Source organism: Myotis daubentonii, chromosome 8, assembly GCF_963259705.1.
Source record: "Myotis daubentonii chromosome 8, mMyoDau2.1, whole genome shotgun sequence".
In the NCBI taxonomy this organism is placed as follows: Eukaryota; Metazoa; Chordata; class Mammalia; order Chiroptera; family Vespertilionidae; genus Myotis; species Myotis daubentonii.
In genome coordinates this window covers 64,857,232-64,876,924 of record NC_081847.1, presented here as the reverse complement: position 1 = coordinate 64,876,924, position 19,693 = coordinate 64,857,232, and the positions used below count along the sequence as shown (strand labels likewise).

Genomic DNA, 19,693 nt, shown 5'->3' with positions numbered 1-19,693 from the left:
CTAAACGTTTTATTTTTTCTTGATTAATAAAACTAATGTGTATTTACTGTTAGATATTTGGAAAATATAAATAAGCATAAGATTATTTTTAAAATTTATAATTACAGCACTAAAATAGTCTCCTTTAATATTCTTAAATTTTATGATTTATTTGAATAGGTAATATGGTCACATGATTCAAAAAAGGTCAGCAATATGAAAAGTACATTCTGGGAAGTCTCAGATGATTCATGCCACCCTTCCTTCTGTAAGTAACCACTTTTATTAGCTTCTTGTATAGTCTATCAGCCATACCCTCAGCTCTTGGCAATCACTAATCAGCTTTATGTCTTTATGGCTTTGCCAATTTTGGGTAGTCCATATAAATGGATTCATACAGTATGTGGTCCTTTGTGACTGGCTTCTTTTCATTTAACACAATGTTTTCAAAATTCATCCATGTTGTACATGTATCAGTACTTTATTCCTTTAAAAATATATATTTTTTTATTTTTTCACTCTAGCCGGTTTGGCTCAGTGGAGAGAACATTGGCCTATGGACTGAGGGGTCCTGGGTTCGATTCCGGTCAAGGGCACGTACCTTGGTTGCAGGTTTCCCAGCCCTGGTCAGGGTGCCTGCAGGAGGAAACCAATCAATATGTCTCTCTCACATAAATGTTTCTCTCTGTCTCTCCCTCTCCCTTCCACTCTCTCTAAAAATCAATGGAAATATAACCTCAGGTGAGGATTAACAAAAAAATTATTTTTCAATTACAGTTGATGTACAATAATATATTAATTTCAAGCGTACCACCCAGTGATTAGACATTTATATAACTTACAGAGTAATACCCCAATAAATCTACTACCCATCTGATACCATATGTAGTTATTACCATATTATTGACTATATTCCCTATATTGTGATTTATATCCCCCATGACTATTTTGTAACTACCAACTTGTATTGCTTAATCCATTGCTTTTTCGTGCATACCCAACCCCACAAGCCCCCCCACCTATCATCTGTCAACTGTCAAAATGTGCTTTATATCTATGAGACTGTCTCTGGTCTGCTTGTTTATTTTGTTTTCTTAGATTCCACATTTAGGTGAAATCATATGGTGTTTATCTTTCTCTGCCTGACTTATTTCGCTCAGCCCAATACCTTCTAGGTACATCCGTGTTGCTGCAGATGGCAAGATTTCATTCTTTCTTATGACTGAGTCATTTTCCATTGTATACAGGCACTGCTTCTTTATCCATATGTCTGTTGGTGGACATATAGGTTGCTTCCAATCTTGGCAATTGTAAATACTGCTGTGATGAACGTATGGATGCATGTCTTTTCAAACTAATGCTTCAGGTTTCTTTGGACAAATACCCAGGAGTGGAGTTGCTGGGTCCTTCTTTGTCTCTTGTTAGAGCCTTTGTTTTAAAGTGTATTTTTGGTTTTTTTTGGATAAGTGTTGGTACCCAGCTTTTTTTGTTATTGTTTCCATTTCAATGAAATATCTTTTTTCCAGCCCTTTACTTTCAGTCTGTGTGTGTGTCTTTCAATCTGAAGTGAGTCTCTTGTAGACAGCATATGTAAGGGTCTTATTTTCTTATCCATTCGGTCACCATGTCTTTTGATAGAAGCATTTAATCCATTAGCATTGAAAGTAATTGTTGATAGAAAGTAATTGATAGATATTTCCATTTTATTATTCATTTTTTTTTCTTCTTTGTTTTTCTTGTCGGTGAAGCTCTTAATCTGTCTTTTAATTCTAAATGATAGCTTTGCTGGATAGAGTAATCTTGATTGTAGGTCCTTGCTTTTCATCATTTTGAATATTTTGTGCCATTCCCTTCTGGTCTGCACAGCTTCTGTTGAGAAATCAGCTGACAGTCTGATGGGAGCTCCCTTGTACGTAACTAACTGCTTTTCTTTTGCTGCTTTTAAGATTTTCTCTTTGTCTTTAAAATTAAAAATTATGTGTCTTGGTATGGGCCTCTTTGGGTTCATCTTATTTGGGACTCTCTGCATTTCCTGGACTTGCATGTCTATTCCTTCACCTGGTTAGCAAAGTTTTCAGTCATTATTTTTTCAAATAGGTTTTCAATTCCTAGCTCTTTCTCTCTCTTCTTCTTCCAGCATCCCCATGATGTGAACGTTAGTGCTCTTGAAGTTGTCCCAGAGGCTGTTTACACTATTCTCATTTTTTTTTTCTGTTCTGATTGGATGTTTTCTGCTTTCTTATCTTCCAAATTTCTGATTTGATCCTCTGCTTCATCTACTCTACTGTTGATTCCCTGTAATGTATTTATTTCAGTTAGTGTATTCTTCATTTCTGACTGATTCTTTTTTATGTTTTCTATCTCCATTTTTATGTTTCCTATTGCTTTGTTTACGTGCAATATTTTCCCACACCTAAACCAGTTGAAACAGTTACAAAGCTTTTTAGTCATTTTAGGATACTGGTGGGCTTTCATTCCCCATCTGGCTCAATGTTTGTACCCATTCTATTGGCTGGTAAAAAAAGGGCACTCATTGGTGTTGGGAAAGTGAGCAGGAAGCTGCATTTCAGGAAACAAAAATCCTAGTAGCACAGACACAGATCTGGTTTCCTCCTTGCTGAGGTACCCATGTCACTTGGATGGAGCTAGTTGGGTCCTATGACAAGCTCAACCAGGGAAAGCTGTCCTCCTTAGGTTCTGGTTCCAATTATAGAAGGGTGCTGAGACCTGTTATTCCTCCACTGCACAACAGGCTTTGGGATGGTATAAAACATCGCAGCAAACAGAACCCATCATTGCCCTACTGGTGATAGTGCTAGCACAGATAGATCTCCCAGTTAAGGGTTAGACAGAAGGGTTATTTGCAAGGCCTCCTTCAGCTGTTGCCTTCACCTTGCAAAACCGGCATGCATGTCCGGCCTGTGTGGCTCCATGGTTTAGCCTTGACCTATGAACCAAGAGGTCACAGTTCAATTCCCGGTCAGGGTACATACCTGGGTTGCGGGCTCGCTCCCCAGTGTAAGGCGTGCAGGAGGCAGCCAATCAATGAGTCTCTCTCATTATTGATGTTTCAACCCCCCCCCCCCGCTCCCTTCCTCACTGAAATCAATTTAAAAATATATATTTTAAAAAAATGGCACGCATATTTGCAACAGCACAGTGCCCTTTCCACAAGTCCTTTGGGTAATGAGTTACATGTCATTTTGAGGCCAATGTATTACATGACCACTTCAGCCCTTACTGTAGAGCCCCCACACCAAAAAATGCCCTCATCAGCAAGTTACAATCGCCATTCTTAAAAATACATGGGACCGAGAGGGGTCTAGCTGAGGTAATCCTTGTGTAACGGCTGTGGGGCCATACAATCCCATACAACACTGCATGGTTTGAAAGAGGAGTACAACAGTAGCCAGTGTACCGAACTAAGGGCCGTGTGACCGGTATTTACACACGAGCCATAGCCTATAGTTCCCTATGCAGACAATTGGGCTATATTTAAGGGTCTCACAACTTGGCTGGCACAATGAACATGTGACAGCTGGCAAGTACTAAAAAAGCCATTGGGGGTTGGGGGAGTGCCACAATGTGGAAGGAAACCTGAAAAATGTTACAGAAGCCAACTGCTAGTCTGACAGTCGATCATGTTTCTGCTAACCAGTTTGACTTGCCTCCCAGAAATGTGGTGGCTGATGTGCTATCAGAGATCAGGACACTGACTGCCTCACAAAAATCCAAACCAGCAGATTGGGTGCAGAAACAGTGACCACCACGGTGCCTGGGAGGGAAGGCAAACAATTGCTCCTTCTGTTATACTGATACTAGAGGCCCAGTGCACGAAACTCATGTATGGGTAGGGTCCCTAGGCCTGGCTGGTGATCAGGGCCGATCTGTGGGGTGACCAGCGGGGCAATCGGGGGGCTCCCACTCGCACCCCCCTTGTCTGGCCTGGGGCCTGTGGGCTGGGGGCAGCTCCTGCATTGAGCATCTGCCCCCTGGTGGTCAGTGTACATCACAGCCACCGGTAGTTCAGCTGTTAGGTCTATTTGCATATTAGACTTATTATATAGGATGGTGGCAGTAGCAACCAATTGTCTGGTATATTCTCACTTGTGCCCCTGTTGCACCCCTCCCCCACCAGGATATATATACAAAGCGGCCATTCTGGTACAAAATTGACAGGTCTCCACTGCCTGGAGAACTCACCCTATTCTCTAAAAATCATTTATCTTTTAAATGGTTCCTGATGGATCCAAGCTAGATGTCAGAGTCCCAACACTTTTTAAAAATATATATATTTTTATTGATTTCAGAGAGGAAGGGAGAGAGTGAGAGAGATAGAAACATCATTTATGAGAATCATTGATCAGTTGCCTCCCCCACAATACTGGGGATCGAACCCGCAACCTGGGACTCCAACCAGGACCTCCTGGTTCATAGGTCGAGTCTCAACCACTGAGCCATTATTATTGCAATTAGATTTGTGCTTCTTTGCATTGCTCTCCTAGAAGTTAAGGTACAGTGGGGCCTTGATGTATGTGTTTTGGCACCTCTAGAGACTAGAACGATGCCCATCACTGAGTAGGTGCTCAAAATATTTGACCGGTGAGAGAGTGAACGGCAAAAATGTTTAAGGTGGCTTTGCCCCCTAGCAGGTCTGAGGCCCCAGCAGCCTTCCCTACGCCCACCCCGCCGCTTCTGCTGGCCCCGCCCTCTCACTAAGGCCCGCCCTCCCACGCGCCCCAGCCCCGCCCACCGCCTCCCAGGCTCCTCCCCTAGGCCCCGCCCTCTACTCGCCGTTCTCCGCTCTCCCTTCCGCTCCGCCCACCGCCCTCCGAGCGCCCTCCACGCTCTTCTTCTTAGGCCCCGCCTCCAGCTCTGGTTGATTGACGCTACGGAGCGGCCGGAGCGGCCGGGACCGAGGGCCCGCCTTACGGCTGACGTCAGCGCGCCGGGGTCGGGAAAAGCGCGCGTCGGGAGCGTGGGCTTGCCCGAGAGCGGCGGGCCCACTACGCTGTCCTGTGCTCTCAGTTCCGAGCGGTCCCCCGCAGGCCGGAGCCACCGGTCGCTGTTCGTCCGCGGCCGCAGAGCCGCGCCTGCGCAGCGCCCCCGGCCCGTGCGGGTTGCGCCGAAAGCTATGGCGCACCGCTGCCTGCTGCTGTGGGGCCGGGGCGGCTGCTGGCCCCGCGGCCTGCCTCCGCTGCTTGTGACTGGCGGCGGCGTGGGCCCCAACAAACAGGCCTACCTCCGGACGGTGAGTCGCGGGCGCCCTGCGCCCTCCGCCCCCAGCGGGGCCCGCTTCCGGGTCCGGAGAGCTGGGCGTCAAGGTCACCGGCCCCGGGGCGCGCTCGTGGACCGCCAGGCGTCCGGGGCGCGTTCCTTGGTGAATGAGGCCGCGTGAGCTGCCGTGAGATACCTGGGCGCCCCGCGTTCCTGGTCGCGTGTCCCGCGGTTCTCGTGAGCACGCCTCTGCTTGTCTAAGTCTGGGTATCGTGTTGGAGCTTTGAAAACATGTATCTCCGATGGAATCAGATCTTTGTAGCCGGGAACTTCAACAGATCATCTTCGAAGGTCCTGTGACTTCTTCATTCAGGGTGAACATGTTTTCCAGATATGGCAACTGAGAGCCAAAAGGTTAAGAGGAACCTACCTGTCATATCTTCGGCATTGGTTGCCTTCGGTTTTGCCTTTGATGTCATTGGAAAAGGATGCATGTGTTGTGTGTGCGTTATGAGAGTCTGCACCTGAGCACGATGTAATAACAGCACAGGTTTTGGAGTTAAGTTCGGTAACCTCCGAGCCTCCACGTTCCCATCTGCTGAGTGGGGCTGTTGCTGGCCTTCTGTGTCTAGCGCACGGTGCACGCCAGTGAATATTAACTATGGTTGTAGATAATGCCCCCTCTTCATTCTGTCCCCCGCAGAAGGTGGTTTCTCTTGGTGATAACCCGCAGAGGCAGGGCTGCACTCGGACCAACTGGCAGCCATCTTGGTGCGGGGCCGGGGACCTGGCCCTGAGCGGGTCTGCCCGGGGCCAGCCCCAGCGTCTGGGTTCTTGACTTGTGTAGGGAAGATTTCACAGCACGCGCCCAGGTGACTTTGAAGGTCCGTTCCCGAAAGCCGGGCATAGGAAGCAAGGACGGGCTTAGCATAGCAGAAGCAACAGGAGAGCCTGGGCAGGGGCTTGGGCTCACCAGGAAGTCCAAGAAAAGGGGGCCTTGGGACCAGGATCAGGGGTGAGCCTGGAGTGAGCTGCTGCGCCATTGCTCCCCTGGTTGCAAGTCTCCTGGGGTTCTTGGAGTTTAGGAGGTGCGTGCCTGTGGGGATGCCTCTCCTGCGAGGGCAGGGGCGGGCGAGGGCATGCTCCCCACGCTGGGCCCTTTTTCTGGAGGCTTTTCCCTCTGGCCAGTGGGAAATTTAGGCCGGTCTTGTCAGGAGGGTTTCAGCAGAATATTCATCAGTTTTCCAAGTGTATTCTTTCAGGGTGTGGTCTCTGCTGATTGGTCAGTGCTGGGGCGGGGCGGGGGTCAGTTCAGCTGGTCCTGGTTTTGCTGCTTTTCTGGGCCTGGATTTGAAATACAACTGAGGCTTAGATGTTATCTCTAGGGAGGCGACCTCTCTGTTTCTGGTTGTAAATTGCTTGGCCACTGTGTTCAGGTTACCTGTCTCAGTTTCCCTGGTCCGCTTGTCCTGGCTTACCGGCCTGCCTCGGTCTGTGTCCAGTGGAGGTCGGCTGTTTCAGCCACACAGGTTCTTGCTGTCGGTCAGTCCCTTGGGATCCCGCGTTGTCCTGGTTTACCTAGAGGTACACATACAGAGGTGAAAGAGCGCGGTGGGGTAAGGCCCGGGAGTGAGCCTCGCCACGTAAAAGGGGGTATTGGCAGCGCCTGTGTGGCGGTCAGGAACATCTAAACCTTAGAGAATTTTTATGAGTTTATTTGAACCAAACGGATGACAGAAACAAAATCTCAAATGTTCAGGAGAATGGCAGTTTACAGTTTATTTTGTACATTTAAAATTAAGGAGGGGACACAAGCTAGATTACATGAAGGTGGGGATTGGGTAACAGGATGGTTAACAGGATTATGTGTTCTCTTGAGGGTGGTTATGCTTCTGAGGGGTCTGAAAAAGAGGCGTTTCCGAAGTGTGTTAGATGCACAGAGCAATGGACAGGGCTGCTTAAAGGACAGATAAAACTTTTTCTTGAAGGGATATGCCTGGGGTGTGGCTGCCCACCATGACCTGCCCAGTTCGGAATTTAATGATCAGATCACCCCATAAGGTTACTTTCCTTTAGATTTATTACAGCTTTTCTTTTTCATCCACACCTGGGTTCATGGTTTTTACTCTTTGAAGTTCCCTCACCAGTCCTGGACTATCTTCATCTCTTTTCTACTCCATACTGCCCTGCACTAGCCCTTTTTCAGTTTCTTGCATTGCATTTATTTCCCTATTTTGCCTTGCTGTAATTCCTTTCTTTTTGCCTCTCAAGATGATTGGACTTAGATACAATGAGCAGGTAGGATCTGCCTTTTATTTTGCGGTTTTTGTGTCAGGAATCTTACCTAAAAGGCCTTTCTTTGGAGTAACACTATTATCCTTGTGCATCACCCATGTTGAGGTATAAGGAAGTCCTCTGTGCTGACAGTGATAACTGCCGACCAGCATTGCTGTCACTCAAGAACAATATCAGTGTTTCTGTCCTGTTTTGCTGTGTAGAATTGTGTATTAATTTGAAGTTAAATAAGCTCATTTTTTATGTTTTTTTAATTGATATTTTTTCTCATACCATAAACTTTATTATTTTAAAAATATATTTTATTGCTTTTTTTACAGAGAGGAAGGGAGAGGGATAGAGAGTTAGAAACATTGATGAGCGAGAAACATCGATCAGCTGCCTCCTGCACACCCCCTACTGGGGATGTGCCGGCAACCCAGGTACATGCCCTTGACTGGAATCGAACCTGGGACCCTTTGGTTCCACAAGCCGATGCTCTATCCACTGAGCCAAACCGGTCAGGGCAACGTTATTATTTTAAAGTGTGATTTTTGGCATATTCATAACCATCGCCACTGTCTTAATTTCAGAACATTTTCATCACCCCAAAAAGAAGTCCTGTAATCATTAGCAGTCACTCCCTATTTCTCCCCAATTATTCCTCCAGCCCAAGGCAGCTACTAATTTACATTCTCTATGGATTTACCTATTCTGGACATTTTATATAAATGGAATCATAATATGTGACTTTTTGTGTCTGGTTTCTTGAACTTAAGCATCATGTTTTCAAGGCTTATCTATGTGGTAGCATTTATTAGTACTTCGTTTCTTTTTATGGCTGAATAATATTCCATTGTATGAATATACCACTTTTTTTTTTTAAATCTTCATCTGTGGATATGTTTCCATTGATTTTAAAGAGAGGAAGTGGGGAGAGAGAGAGTGAGAGGGAGAGAGAAAGAAACATCTTTGTGAGAGAGAAACATTGACCCTGAAACCTAGGTCTGTGCCCTGACCAGGAATCAAGCCCATACATAACCTTTTGGTGTATGGGACGATGCTCCAATCATCTGAGCCACCTGGCCAGAGATACATTTAACATTTTGAGAATTCCGAACTTTTCCAAGTGGCTGCACTACTTTCCATTCCCACCAGCAGTGTATGAGGATTCCACTTTTCTCCACATCCTCACCACCCTTGCTATTGTCAGTCTTTTTGATGATTGCCACTCTAGTGAATGTGAAGTGGTTTTGTGATGCGTTACTTTTCTCATCAGACCACAAAAGAGGCTAACAATGATGAATGCTAATATAGATGAACTTCACTGTAAACAGTCTCATCTGTATTTAAAAGCTTGTCCTCCCAAAAAATAGTGGTGAATTTTTACTTTGCAAAAGGATAGTACTTGAACTTTTTCACTCTAAATTTGGATATATCCCCTCAATGTGCCTTACCTTTGATTGCTTTTAACTGTGCAGCTAAAAATGTAATGGGAAGCTTCTATCAACTGTTACTAGTATAAGTATTATCAGTGATATTGGACTATAACTTTATCTTTGAACTAAGGTAAATTTAATACTATGTTTACAAGCAGCATTGTTATGTAATTTCAGATTAAGAATCTTTCAGTATTATAGACCCTACAAATTATTCAACATGAAACAGCAGGTTTTCTGTGTCCGAGTTTGTCTGTTGAATGCTGCAAATTAAGTAAACAATACCCAAGAGAATGTGTTGGCAGAGATTGTAGTTGGGCTACAATTCTAACTTATGTGTGATTTTGAAGTATTCATGTGTTCCGGATCATGATTTATGTTTATTGCTCAATAGAGTAGCACTGTGCCCTAGAAAGGGTCTTTCTCTGCTAGTCTATAACTACCTGTTGGAGGGAGAAACATTTCATCCACTTTATATTAGGAAATGAAGCTCTTTAAAAAAATTCTTTAGTATAATTCAGGTTTTCATATGTATTGTTGCAGCTTTATCGCTATGCTACAACTCAAGCAACGACCAGCAGAAATTCTGTTTTGACAGATGTAATTGCTGCTTATCAAAGATTCTGTTCTCGTCCTCCGAAAGGTAAACACTTCCCATGTGACCATAATGTTCTACCTTGTTAACGGCCATGCCCCAGTAGATGTTTATTACACAGGTGTATAGGTGGTGTTCCAGGTTGTCTCCCCCTGTGACTCACCCCTGCCTCCTCCTGTCTGATTGCAGTGATGAAAATGTGTCATCTTCACATGTGAAGATAATGAAATTGGCATGCACATGAGACTTCTTCCTTTTACACCCCTGGGTTGTGAACTGTATTTGACTAACTTACTCTTACATAAGGAATGTTATACTTTTAGCTTATGCCTGTTAATGATGTATCAGTGGCTTTAAAAATGAACACACATACACAAAACCTGACTTTTAGTTTGAGAATATGTTTTTTTTTATCCTTTTCTAACAGGATTTGAAAAATACTTTCCTAATGGAAAAAATGGAAAAAAAGCTAGTGAACCTAAAGAAGTTACAGGAGAAAAAAAAGGTATCTTTTAAAAAGATTTATGTTTGACTTACCGTTTTCCTCTAACACATGATGTTGGTGATAGTTTTCACTGAACAAGAGTGTTATCTTAAGGCCATTCTGAACCTAGTAGGTTACAAGCACATACAGTATTACAGACCTGGTGTCTTATTTTACCTTTAATTTTCTTGTCATTTTTCAAGTTGAATTAATTTAAAGTCACCTTAGAGATATTGACTGATCAATATCAGTCATATAACGAATATATTTGGCACGTAATTTAAGCCACTGAGAAAAATGTTAGAAACCTAATATAGGCAGTTTATTTGACACATATGGTGGTATAGTGCATTTTTTCAAATTGTTCTTCAGTGTTTTCAGGGATTCAGATGACTGTCTTCTCTGTGTCTTCACATGGACTTTTCTTTATTCATGTCTATGTCTAAATTCCCCCCCACCCTTTTAAAAAATTTATCTTTATTGTTGAAAGTATTACAAATGTCCTCTTTCCCCCAATTAACCTCCTCCACCCCACTCCCACTCCCTCTCCAGGCCTTCACTGCACTATATACATATTAGTTCTTAGGTTAATCTCCCCTCACTCCCTCTTAGATTTGTCAGTTTGTTCCATGCTTCTGTGTCTCTGGATCTGTTTTGTTCATCAGTTTATTTTGTTCATTAGATTCCACATATAAGTGAGATCATGTGATACTTGTCTTTCTCTGACTGGCTTATTTTGCTTAGCATAATAATCTCCAGGTCCCTCCATGCTGTCTCACAGGGTAAGAGATCCTTTTTCACTGCTGCATAGTATTTCGCTGTGTAAATGTACCACAGCTTTTTTATCCACTCATCTACTGATGGGCACTTGGGCTGTTTCCAGGTCTTAGCTATTGTAAATAATGCTGCCATGAATATAGGGGTGCATATATGCTTTCTGATTGGTGTTTTGGGATTCTTAGGATACATTCCTAGAAGTGGGATCACTCCATACTATTTACCATAGTGGCTGCACCAGTCTGCATTATGAAACACAAATTATATTGGATTAGGACCCACCCAGATGACCTCATTTTAACTTGATTATTTCTATAAAGATCTTATCTCCAAATATGCCCACTGGGGGTTAGGACTCCAACATATGAATTAGGGGCGGAGGGACACAATTCAACCCATAACAATGACTAATTTCAGATTTTTGCAAACTAATTTTATGTGGGTAGTGTTTTTCATATTTTGTTTTGTTTTTAAAGCCAGTTTTCAGAATCTTGTCTTTCCGACAGAAAAACCTGTTAACTGTTCACTTCATGGGAGTGGGAAAGCAGAGTCCTTTTTACCTTCAAGTGGGTACTCAGGAATTCACTTTCCTGCATTCACATCCTCTCTGTCACTTACTATCACTTAACACTATAACAGACAATTCAACAAGTTTTAAGCTACAATTTTTTAAAAATTTATTGATTTTTTTACAGAGAGGAATAGAGAGTTAGAAACGTCGATGAGAGAGAAACATCGATCAGCTGCCTCCTGCACACTCCCTACTGGGGATGTGCCCGCAACCAAGGTACATGCCCTTGACCGGAATCGAACCTGGGACCCTTGAGTCTGCAGGCTGACGCTCTATCCGCTGAGCCAAACCGGTTACAGCTAAGCTACAATTTCTTCATCTGGAAAATGGGTGTAGTTATCAGGTTATTGGATTGTTTTGCAGATTTCATGAGATAATGTACGTGAAGCACTGACAAGTCTCCTTGAATGTTTATTCTTTGTATTAGTCTCATCCTTCCTCATAGTACTTTATTTAGTAACTGATCAGTTGCCATAGTGTGTTTTGTAATATATCTTTTATTAACTATTAATGGAAACATTGTTGGGAGATATAAAAATCTGCTATGCTGCTGTATATGCTCTTTGTTTATGAACAGAATCAAAGCAAGCTGCTACCCCACGACCTTCTGGAGGAGGAGTTGGTGGCGGTGGAAAGCGAGGTGGCAAGAAAGAGGATTCTCATTGGTGGTCCAGGTTTCAGAAGGTTTGATTCTAAACTGTTTGTTAATTTTGAGGACCTGGGGTGGCCCCAGGAAAGTTAGGAGGCATTAATGACATTGGGAGGGATTTGTGTCTAACGTAACAGAGATCGTATTATGACATTTCATTCTTCCCAGAAGCTGTCTTTTTCTTGCCCAGGGTGACTTTCCATGGGATGACAAGGAATTCAGGATGTACTTTGTCTGGACTGCTCTGTTTTGGGGTGGAGTCATGTTTTACTTCTTGTTCAAGAGCTCTGGAAGAGAAATCACATGGAAGGACTTTGTCAATAACTATCTTTCCAAAGGAGTAGTAAGTATTTTACGGGATTGGTGGCTACTGTGGTTAAAAAGGTAAAATCAGTGGGTTAGGCCAATAAAGTGACAGTCAACAAGTTAGCCAAGCTTGTCCATCGAAGAGTTACTATTTTCATATTGGATTTTTTTAATGCTGAAAAGTACTGCAACCAAAAAATCTGTTTGTTTTGACCCAGCAATCCCCAAATTGGCTACAAAATCCTTTTGTTTCACTTCATATAAGAACCTAGTTTTGGAACCACTGCTCCCAACTCTTGCTTTGGCAGCCCTCCCTCTGCTTGCATCGTTTTCTTGCGTGCTCTTAGCAGCCTCTTCCCCCTGGTTTAGTGTGCCAGCTTGTCACAATTCCTTTATATCTTTAAGGCTTTAATCTCCTGCAAGCATGGAAATGGCTAAATAAGCCATGCAGCATATTTAAAGTGAGACTGGACAATAAAGGAAAAATACCACATGATCTCACTCATTCATGGACAATAGAGACCATTATAAACTTTTGAACAATAATTGATACAGAGGCAGAGCTGCCTCAAACAGATTGTCAAACTGCAGCGGGAAGGCCGGGGAGGGTTGGGGGGCAGGAGGTAGGGGGGTAAGAGATCAACTAAAGGACTTGTATGCATGCATATAAGCATAACCAATGGACATAAGACACTGGGGGATAGGGGAGGCTAGGGGACTGTCTAGGGCGGGGGGATAAAATGGATACATATGTAATACCCTTTGTAATACTTTAAGCAATAATAAAAAAAAAAGAATTTAAAAAAAAAAATAAAGTGAGACTGGACAGGCTCTGAGGGCTTCTTGGGAGCCTTTGTTCCTGCAGGCTGGGTCTTTACCCACTAAGACCCTATTTCAGCATTTTTAAGATGCCGTGGACTGTAAGACATACATTATTTTGGTATTACTAAGAAGAAGCCTCCATTGAAACTGAAATGCCATCAGTTGTGATATGTATCATAGCTTCTGAGATATTAAATATGAAAAATGTCCATCTTAGAATTGATGAAATAAATCAGAGAACCGGAATCAGAATTAGGCCTGTTTTGTAACCTTGGGAAATTATTTAACCTCTCAGTACTGGATTTTTCATGAATAAAATGGATAAAATAAAGATGTTAGTACTTAATTTTATTTTTGAATGTTGGACAGTAGGGTGAGGATGGAAAAAATGAAAATGATTACTCAGATTTTTGGAGCAAGTGTTTCTCTCATGGAAGTGACAATATTGTGTCTATAATTTCCAGATTTTGTAGGGAGCCTGCTTTGGTGTGGAGGGGGCTGCAGCTCTCCTTCCAGGAGGACTCTCCTACCTGTGTCTCCTCCTGACATGCTGGTTTTGTGGAATCAGTCTACCATAGTCCTAACAGCTTTATGGGGTACAGTACTGTAGTTCTCCTTTCTAGAAGGACTGCCTTTAGGAACAGTTAGTCCCCTGTTCAGACTCCTGGAATATCTGGGGCTCCCTCACTTCCCAGTTTGACTCGTACCTTCCAGACTTCCTGCCAAGAAAGACTTTATTACAGCAGAAAGGAAGCTTATGCTCCAGACCAGCAAAAGGCGCTGGGATGAGGTTAAGAGTGTTCTTAAGAATCTGATACAGTTAGCGGGGTACAGAAAAACCCTGCTAACAATATCAGATTGAAGTGTCTAAACCATTTATACCCATAGAGTGGCAAAAATTAACAAGTCCTATAATAGCAAGTGAGGATGCAGAGCAATAGGAGTATTTTTCTAGGGAGTGTGAATTGGAGAGCGATTTGGCACTGTCTAGTAAAATTGAAGATGTGTATACCCTGCAGCCCAGCCTCACTGACCCATCTACAGGTACATATCCCAGAGAAATTTCTGAAGATGTGCCCAAGAAGGTCTATGCAGGAATGTTCATAACAGCATTGTTTGTGATAGCGAACCTTTTCAAACACCTCGATGTCTGTGTAAGACGAGGATGGAGAAATAACTTGAGGTGTGCTCATAGAGTAGAATACTCCACAGACTGACATGTCAGCCTGGATAAACCTCACAGACCAAAAGGAGGAAAGAGAATGCTGTGGAAGAATATATACCAAATGACACCATTTTTATTGTCGAGTGCATGTTTAGGGTTACTTTTGTGCATGGTACAAGTGCTTTGGGGTGGTCAGCATGGAATGCAAAGAGTGGCCACCTCTGCAGGAGAGGGCGAGACTGGTGGCTTCAACAGTGTGTGATGTTTTATTTCTCAAGCCAGAAGGGAGAAATGGGACATCCTTATGTTATTTATCATTATTCTTTGTATGCGTGAAATATATGCATTTTAAATGAGCTTAAAAGAATATCTCAGGTCTTTTCTGTGCATTTATGTTTGAATATTTAACTTTTTAAAATTCCAGGTAGACAGACTGGAAGTCGTCAACAAGCGTTTTGTTCGAGTGACTTTTACACCAGGAAAAACTCCTGTTGATGGGGTAAGTGATTTTATTAATTGATGTGCATTAGCTGTAAATTAACTTTTCAGATTTAAAGCTGAAAAGCAAACATTCCCTCACATACACTGGACATATCAGCATTGGGCAGTGCAGCAGTTGTAATCTTCACCACCATAGGTGAGAATGTGCGTGTTGCCTACATAATTGTGATCTGAGGATTGTTTTGGTTTTAGTAATCATTTTGGCCGTACACTTAGGAAACAGTGAAATCCCAGTTTTTAGTAGTATTCCAAGACTTTATTTTTCAAGATTGAGAAAACAATTGTTTGTTTAGGAAAAATATGTTAAAATCTAAATTGTTTGCCTTGAGACGGCTTTTTAAAAAATCAGTCTAAGAAGCATCCTGCTCATATCTCTCCCAACCATTTTATTTTATTTTAATTTTCATTTCTTTTCTTGTTTTTAAAATAATTTTTATTTCCTGTCCAGCGATTTGAACTCATTTCAGAGACCCTAGGCTGGCTTAAGGAGGTCTGGGAGGAAAGGTTCCCAGGTAAACCCCAAGCCTCCCCTGGCCTGAGCCTCCCTCCTGCCCCTCCCTAGTCCTTTAGTCCTGCAGTGTTACCACCCTCCCCCAGGGCCAGACTCTCTCCAGGCTGCTTCCTTCTCTGATAGGATGATTTTGTTTACCCACTTCCTAGTCATCCTGCCTGGATGGGGCAGTGTTTTAAGGGAAACTAGAGCTGATGGTGACCATAATATAAGAATATCTGTGAAGTCATATGACTCTGGTATTTGTCATTTTTAGGAAAGTTATTTTACTTGTGTTAATTTTTTAAAAAATTTATTTAAGAGAGAGGAAGGAAGAGAGAGAGAAACATTGACGGTTGCCTCCCGAATGTGCCCCAACTGGGGATCGAACATACAACCTGAGTACGTACTCTTGACTGGGAATCAAACCCAACACCTTTCAGTGTACACACGATGCTCCAACCAGCTGAGCCACACTGGCCAGGACTATTTGACCTAATTTCGCCCCGTTCTTTTCACCTTATGCTCATTAATAACCATGCTGCTTTTTTGTTTTCCTGTGAACTGTGCTTCAGACTTTTAGTGTTGGGAATTAAATTGACACTCCTTTCAATAGCACAGTTTGGCAGTGCACATATCAGCAGTTTTGAAAGTATGCACACACCCAGTAATTGCTGTAGTAGTAATCCTAGGGCAATCATTAAAGATGCACCTAAAGATGTCTATATAAGGATGTTCTCCAAACTATTGTTTATGGAGCAAAAATGAGACATAGATAAATGTCTGCCTTAGGCCCTGGTTACCATTAGGGCCCCTCACTTCCCTGGAGCATTAATCCCTCTGCCGCAGTGGGGTCACAGTTAGATTGGCAGGCACAAGCATTTACGTGTGAGATTCATACCATTTTATTATGAATTACTTTCTCCTTTATATTGCAGTTAAGGTTTTATTTTACTGTCTTTTCAAAATTGTGCATGTGCTTAAGATTGTAAAAGGGGGTATTATGAAATCTTGAAGAAATGGCATCAAAATTGCTAATAGTGTTTATCTCTGGGTGTTGAGGTTGTAGATGCTTTTTATTTTGTTAGTTTTCAATGGAGAACATGTATTGCTCATTGACAGACTTTATATTGAGCTTTCAGAAATGGATATAAGATTTTTAGTGTCCTGCTTATGGAGTAGCAACATAAATTACTGCTCTGTATAAATACAACACAGGCTTTGGAGTCTGACAGATTTGGCTTGACATTAACTCTACTCTTTATTAGCTGTACGGCCTAATTCTTCCACACCTCAGTGTCTTTATCTTTAAAATGGGAACAACAGTAACACTGTTTTGGGGCTTAGTGCTTAAATGAGAATTGTGAAAGTGGTGGTTTTCAAACTCCAGGGTGTGTAAGAATCACCTGGAGCACTGGGACCCATCCCATAGAGTCTATCGACTTTGTCCCCACAATCTAGGTGCTGCTTTGCTGGTCTTGGTCCACCCTGATTCTCTGATGTGAGTCATGCATTTAGCATATTGCCCAGTTGATAGTAGATTCTAATTTAGAATTGTCGATCACATGTGGTTAATCTATTTTTTTAAATATATTTTATTAATTTTTTACAGAGAGGAAGGGAGAGGGATAGAGAGCTAGAAACATCGATGAGAGAGAAACATCCATCAGCTGCCTCCTGCACACCCCCTACTGGGGATGTGCTTGCAACCAAGGTACATGCCCTTGACTGGAAATGAACCTGGGACCCTTCAGTCCGCAGGCCGACGCTCTATCCACTGAGCCAAGCTGGCCAGGGCTGGTTAATCTATTATTGTCATGTTTTGAGGCTTGTAGTTGTCAGTGAACTTACTCGCCATCTTTGTTTTTCTGATGTGTGGAGAGAGATACCAGTGAGCTACCAGTGATATTTCCCACTCAGAAATACTGGTTGACGGGAGAAATATGGGATGAAATGTTACTCTCTTTTGTGTACACTTCTGAGATATCTTCAGGTTTGTTTGTGTTTTTTTAAAATATATTTTTATTGATTTCAGAGAGTAAGGGAGAGGGAGAGAGAGACAGAAACATCAGTGATGAGAGAGAATCACTGATTGGCTGTGTCCTGCATGTCCCCCACTTGGGACCAAGCCTGCAACCCGGCATGTGCCCTTGACCGGAATTGAACTAAGGACCCTTCAGTCTGCAGGCCAATTCTCCATCCACTGAGCCAAACCAGCCAGGCCTAAATTGTCTCAGTTATATGTCATTGACATTGTTTTAATGTAAAAAATATTTTGAAAAGCAATTGTATGTACGAGGATGAATAAGATCTTTTTGTGCTGTGAAATGTGGCTAATACTTGCAAAGTGCTGGAACAGGGTCTGCTACAGGGGTCCTCAAACTTTTTAAACAGGGGGCCAGTTCACTGTCCCTCAGACCGTTGGAGGGCCGGACTATAGTTTAAAAAAAAAACTATGAACAAATTCCTATGCACACTGCACATATCTTATTTTGAAGTAAAAAAACAAAAGGGGAACAAATACAATATTTGTATTTGCATGTGGCCCGCGGGCCGTAGTTTGAGGACCTCTGGTCTGCTTATAGTAAAACTCCATAAATGTGAGTTGTTATGATTAATGTTTATTTTTATTTTTGTTGTTAATCCTCACCTGAGGATATTTTTTCCATTGATTTTTAGAGAGAGTGGGAGGGGGAGAGACAGAGAAAAAGAAAGAAAATTGATGTGAGAGAGACATATCGATTGGTTGCCTCCCACATGAGCTCCCACTGGGGCCTGGGATCAAGCTGCAACCGAGGCATGTGCCCTTGACTGGAATCGAACCCGGGACCCTTCAGTCCACAGGCTGACGCTCTGTCAACTGAGCCAAATGGCTAGCTTATGATTACTGTTTTTGTAGTATAAGAGAGGTAGTATGATGTGCTATTTATAATCATTGGCTCTGGAGTCAGACTGCTTGTATTCAGATTCAGCCTCTTATTAGTAGATGTGTGTAATCATGGGAAAGTGAAGTCACCGCTATGGTTTTCTCATCTATTAAATGGGGACAGTAATAGTCAGGGCTGACATAGCACTATATGGAATTCTTCTGTGCTGGGGGTAAAATAGCCGTTGCCTCAGGCCCTTCAGGTGTTCCTCCCTAGGGCCTCAGTAAATCACCAGATTGAGTGAATAGCAGGATAACGGTAACTGTGAGGGTCCCTTCCTAATGTGCAGATTTGATTATCACCCCTGGTGATAGTACTTACTGCTTAGAGTGGCTCTGAGGGTTGAATGAGTTAATGTATCTAAAGGGCTTAGATCAATGCTGACGTTTAAGTGCGTAATAAACTTTGGTTGTTATTACTGTGTCACATTAGCTTTTACTAGTAGTTTGGGAATAGGTAGCTGAGAAATAACTGGGAAATGGAGAAGAGGTAAAATAAGCATATCAACACTAATAAAAGAGAAAAATGGTAATTGGCGTATGACGATACCCTTTTCATTGGCTAATCAGGGCTATATGCAAATTAACTGCCAACAAGATGGCGGTTAATTTGCATATGTAGGCACAATGCAGGGAGGCGAAAGGGAAAGCAGGAAGAAGCCCCCTGCCACTGACAGTGATCGGAAACCCAGGGGGGAGCTAAGAGCTGGGGGGCAGGGTAAAGGCGGCCCTGGGGCCGCCTTTGCCCTGCCCCCCAGCCATGATCGGAGAATCAGGTGCCTTTTCCGCCCTGGCCAGTGATAGCAGGAAGTAGGGGTGGAGCCAGCGATGGGAGCTGGGCACGGTCGAAGCTGGCAGTCCCAGGAGCTAGGGGCCCCTTCCCTGGGCCTAAAGCGAAGCCCACGATCGCGGGGCCGCTGCAGCTGTGGGTCCCCGCTGTCCGGGCCGGACGCCTAGGCCAGAGGCATCAGGCCTGGGCAAGGGGCCGATCCTGCGATTGGAGGGTGATGGGGTCAATGCCTGAGGGCTCCCAGTATGTGAGAGGGGGCAGGCTGGGCTGAGGGACACTCCCCCCCCCCCCACACACACACCCAGTGCACGAATTTCGTGCACCGGGCCCCTAGTTTATTTATGAAAAGATAAAAAGTTTTCAAATAGATTTTTTATTCTTTTGAGTTTATACTTTTAGAACCACTGTGGAATATTGCTTAAGAAATGCTTATTTGCCAAGGATTGCCAGGTGTTCTCACGGAGTGAAACTTAATCACTGTGTCATTAAAACTAGTCTTTTTGCCGAAACCAGTTTGGCTCAGTGGATAGAGCGTCGGCCTGCAGACTGAAAGGTCCCAGGTTCGATTCCGGTCAAGGGCATGTACCTGGGTTGCGGGCATATCCCCAGTAGGAGATGTGCAGGAGGCAGCTGATCGATGTTTCTCTCTCATCGATGTTTCTAACTCTCTATCTCTCTCCCTTCCTCTCTGTAAAAAATCAATAAAAT

The 19,693-nt window shown here is 43.3% G+C and overlaps 1 protein-coding gene across 8 annotated transcripts in view; it reads left to right on the top strand.

Annotated features, from left to right (window-relative positions):
• Positions 1-208: 208 nt before the first annotated feature.
• The window catches only part of AFG3L2 (AFG3 like matrix AAA peptidase subunit 2), a 47,400-nt gene continuing 27,915 nt past the window's right edge, over positions 209-19,693 (top strand). Inside the window, exons 1-6 of one of the 8 annotated variants that reach the window (XM_059706665.1) lie at positions 209-247; positions 9,453-9,552; positions 9,932-10,009; positions 11,914-12,020; positions 12,176-12,328; positions 14,703-14,777. In XM_059706665.1, coding sequence (XP_059562648.1) covers positions 224-247; positions 9,453-9,552; positions 9,932-10,009; positions 11,914-12,020; positions 12,176-12,328; positions 14,703-14,777 — 537 coding nt within the window. In that variant the 5' untranslated portion in view covers positions 209-223. Of the gene's footprint in view, positions 248-4,903; positions 5,231-5,337; positions 5,571-9,452; positions 9,553-9,931; positions 10,010-11,911; positions 12,021-12,175; positions 12,329-14,702; positions 14,778-19,693 lie in introns of those variants that run through there. The other 7 variants (XM_059706666.1, XM_059706660.1, XM_059706662.1 and 4 more) reach the window with 7 other exon arrangements.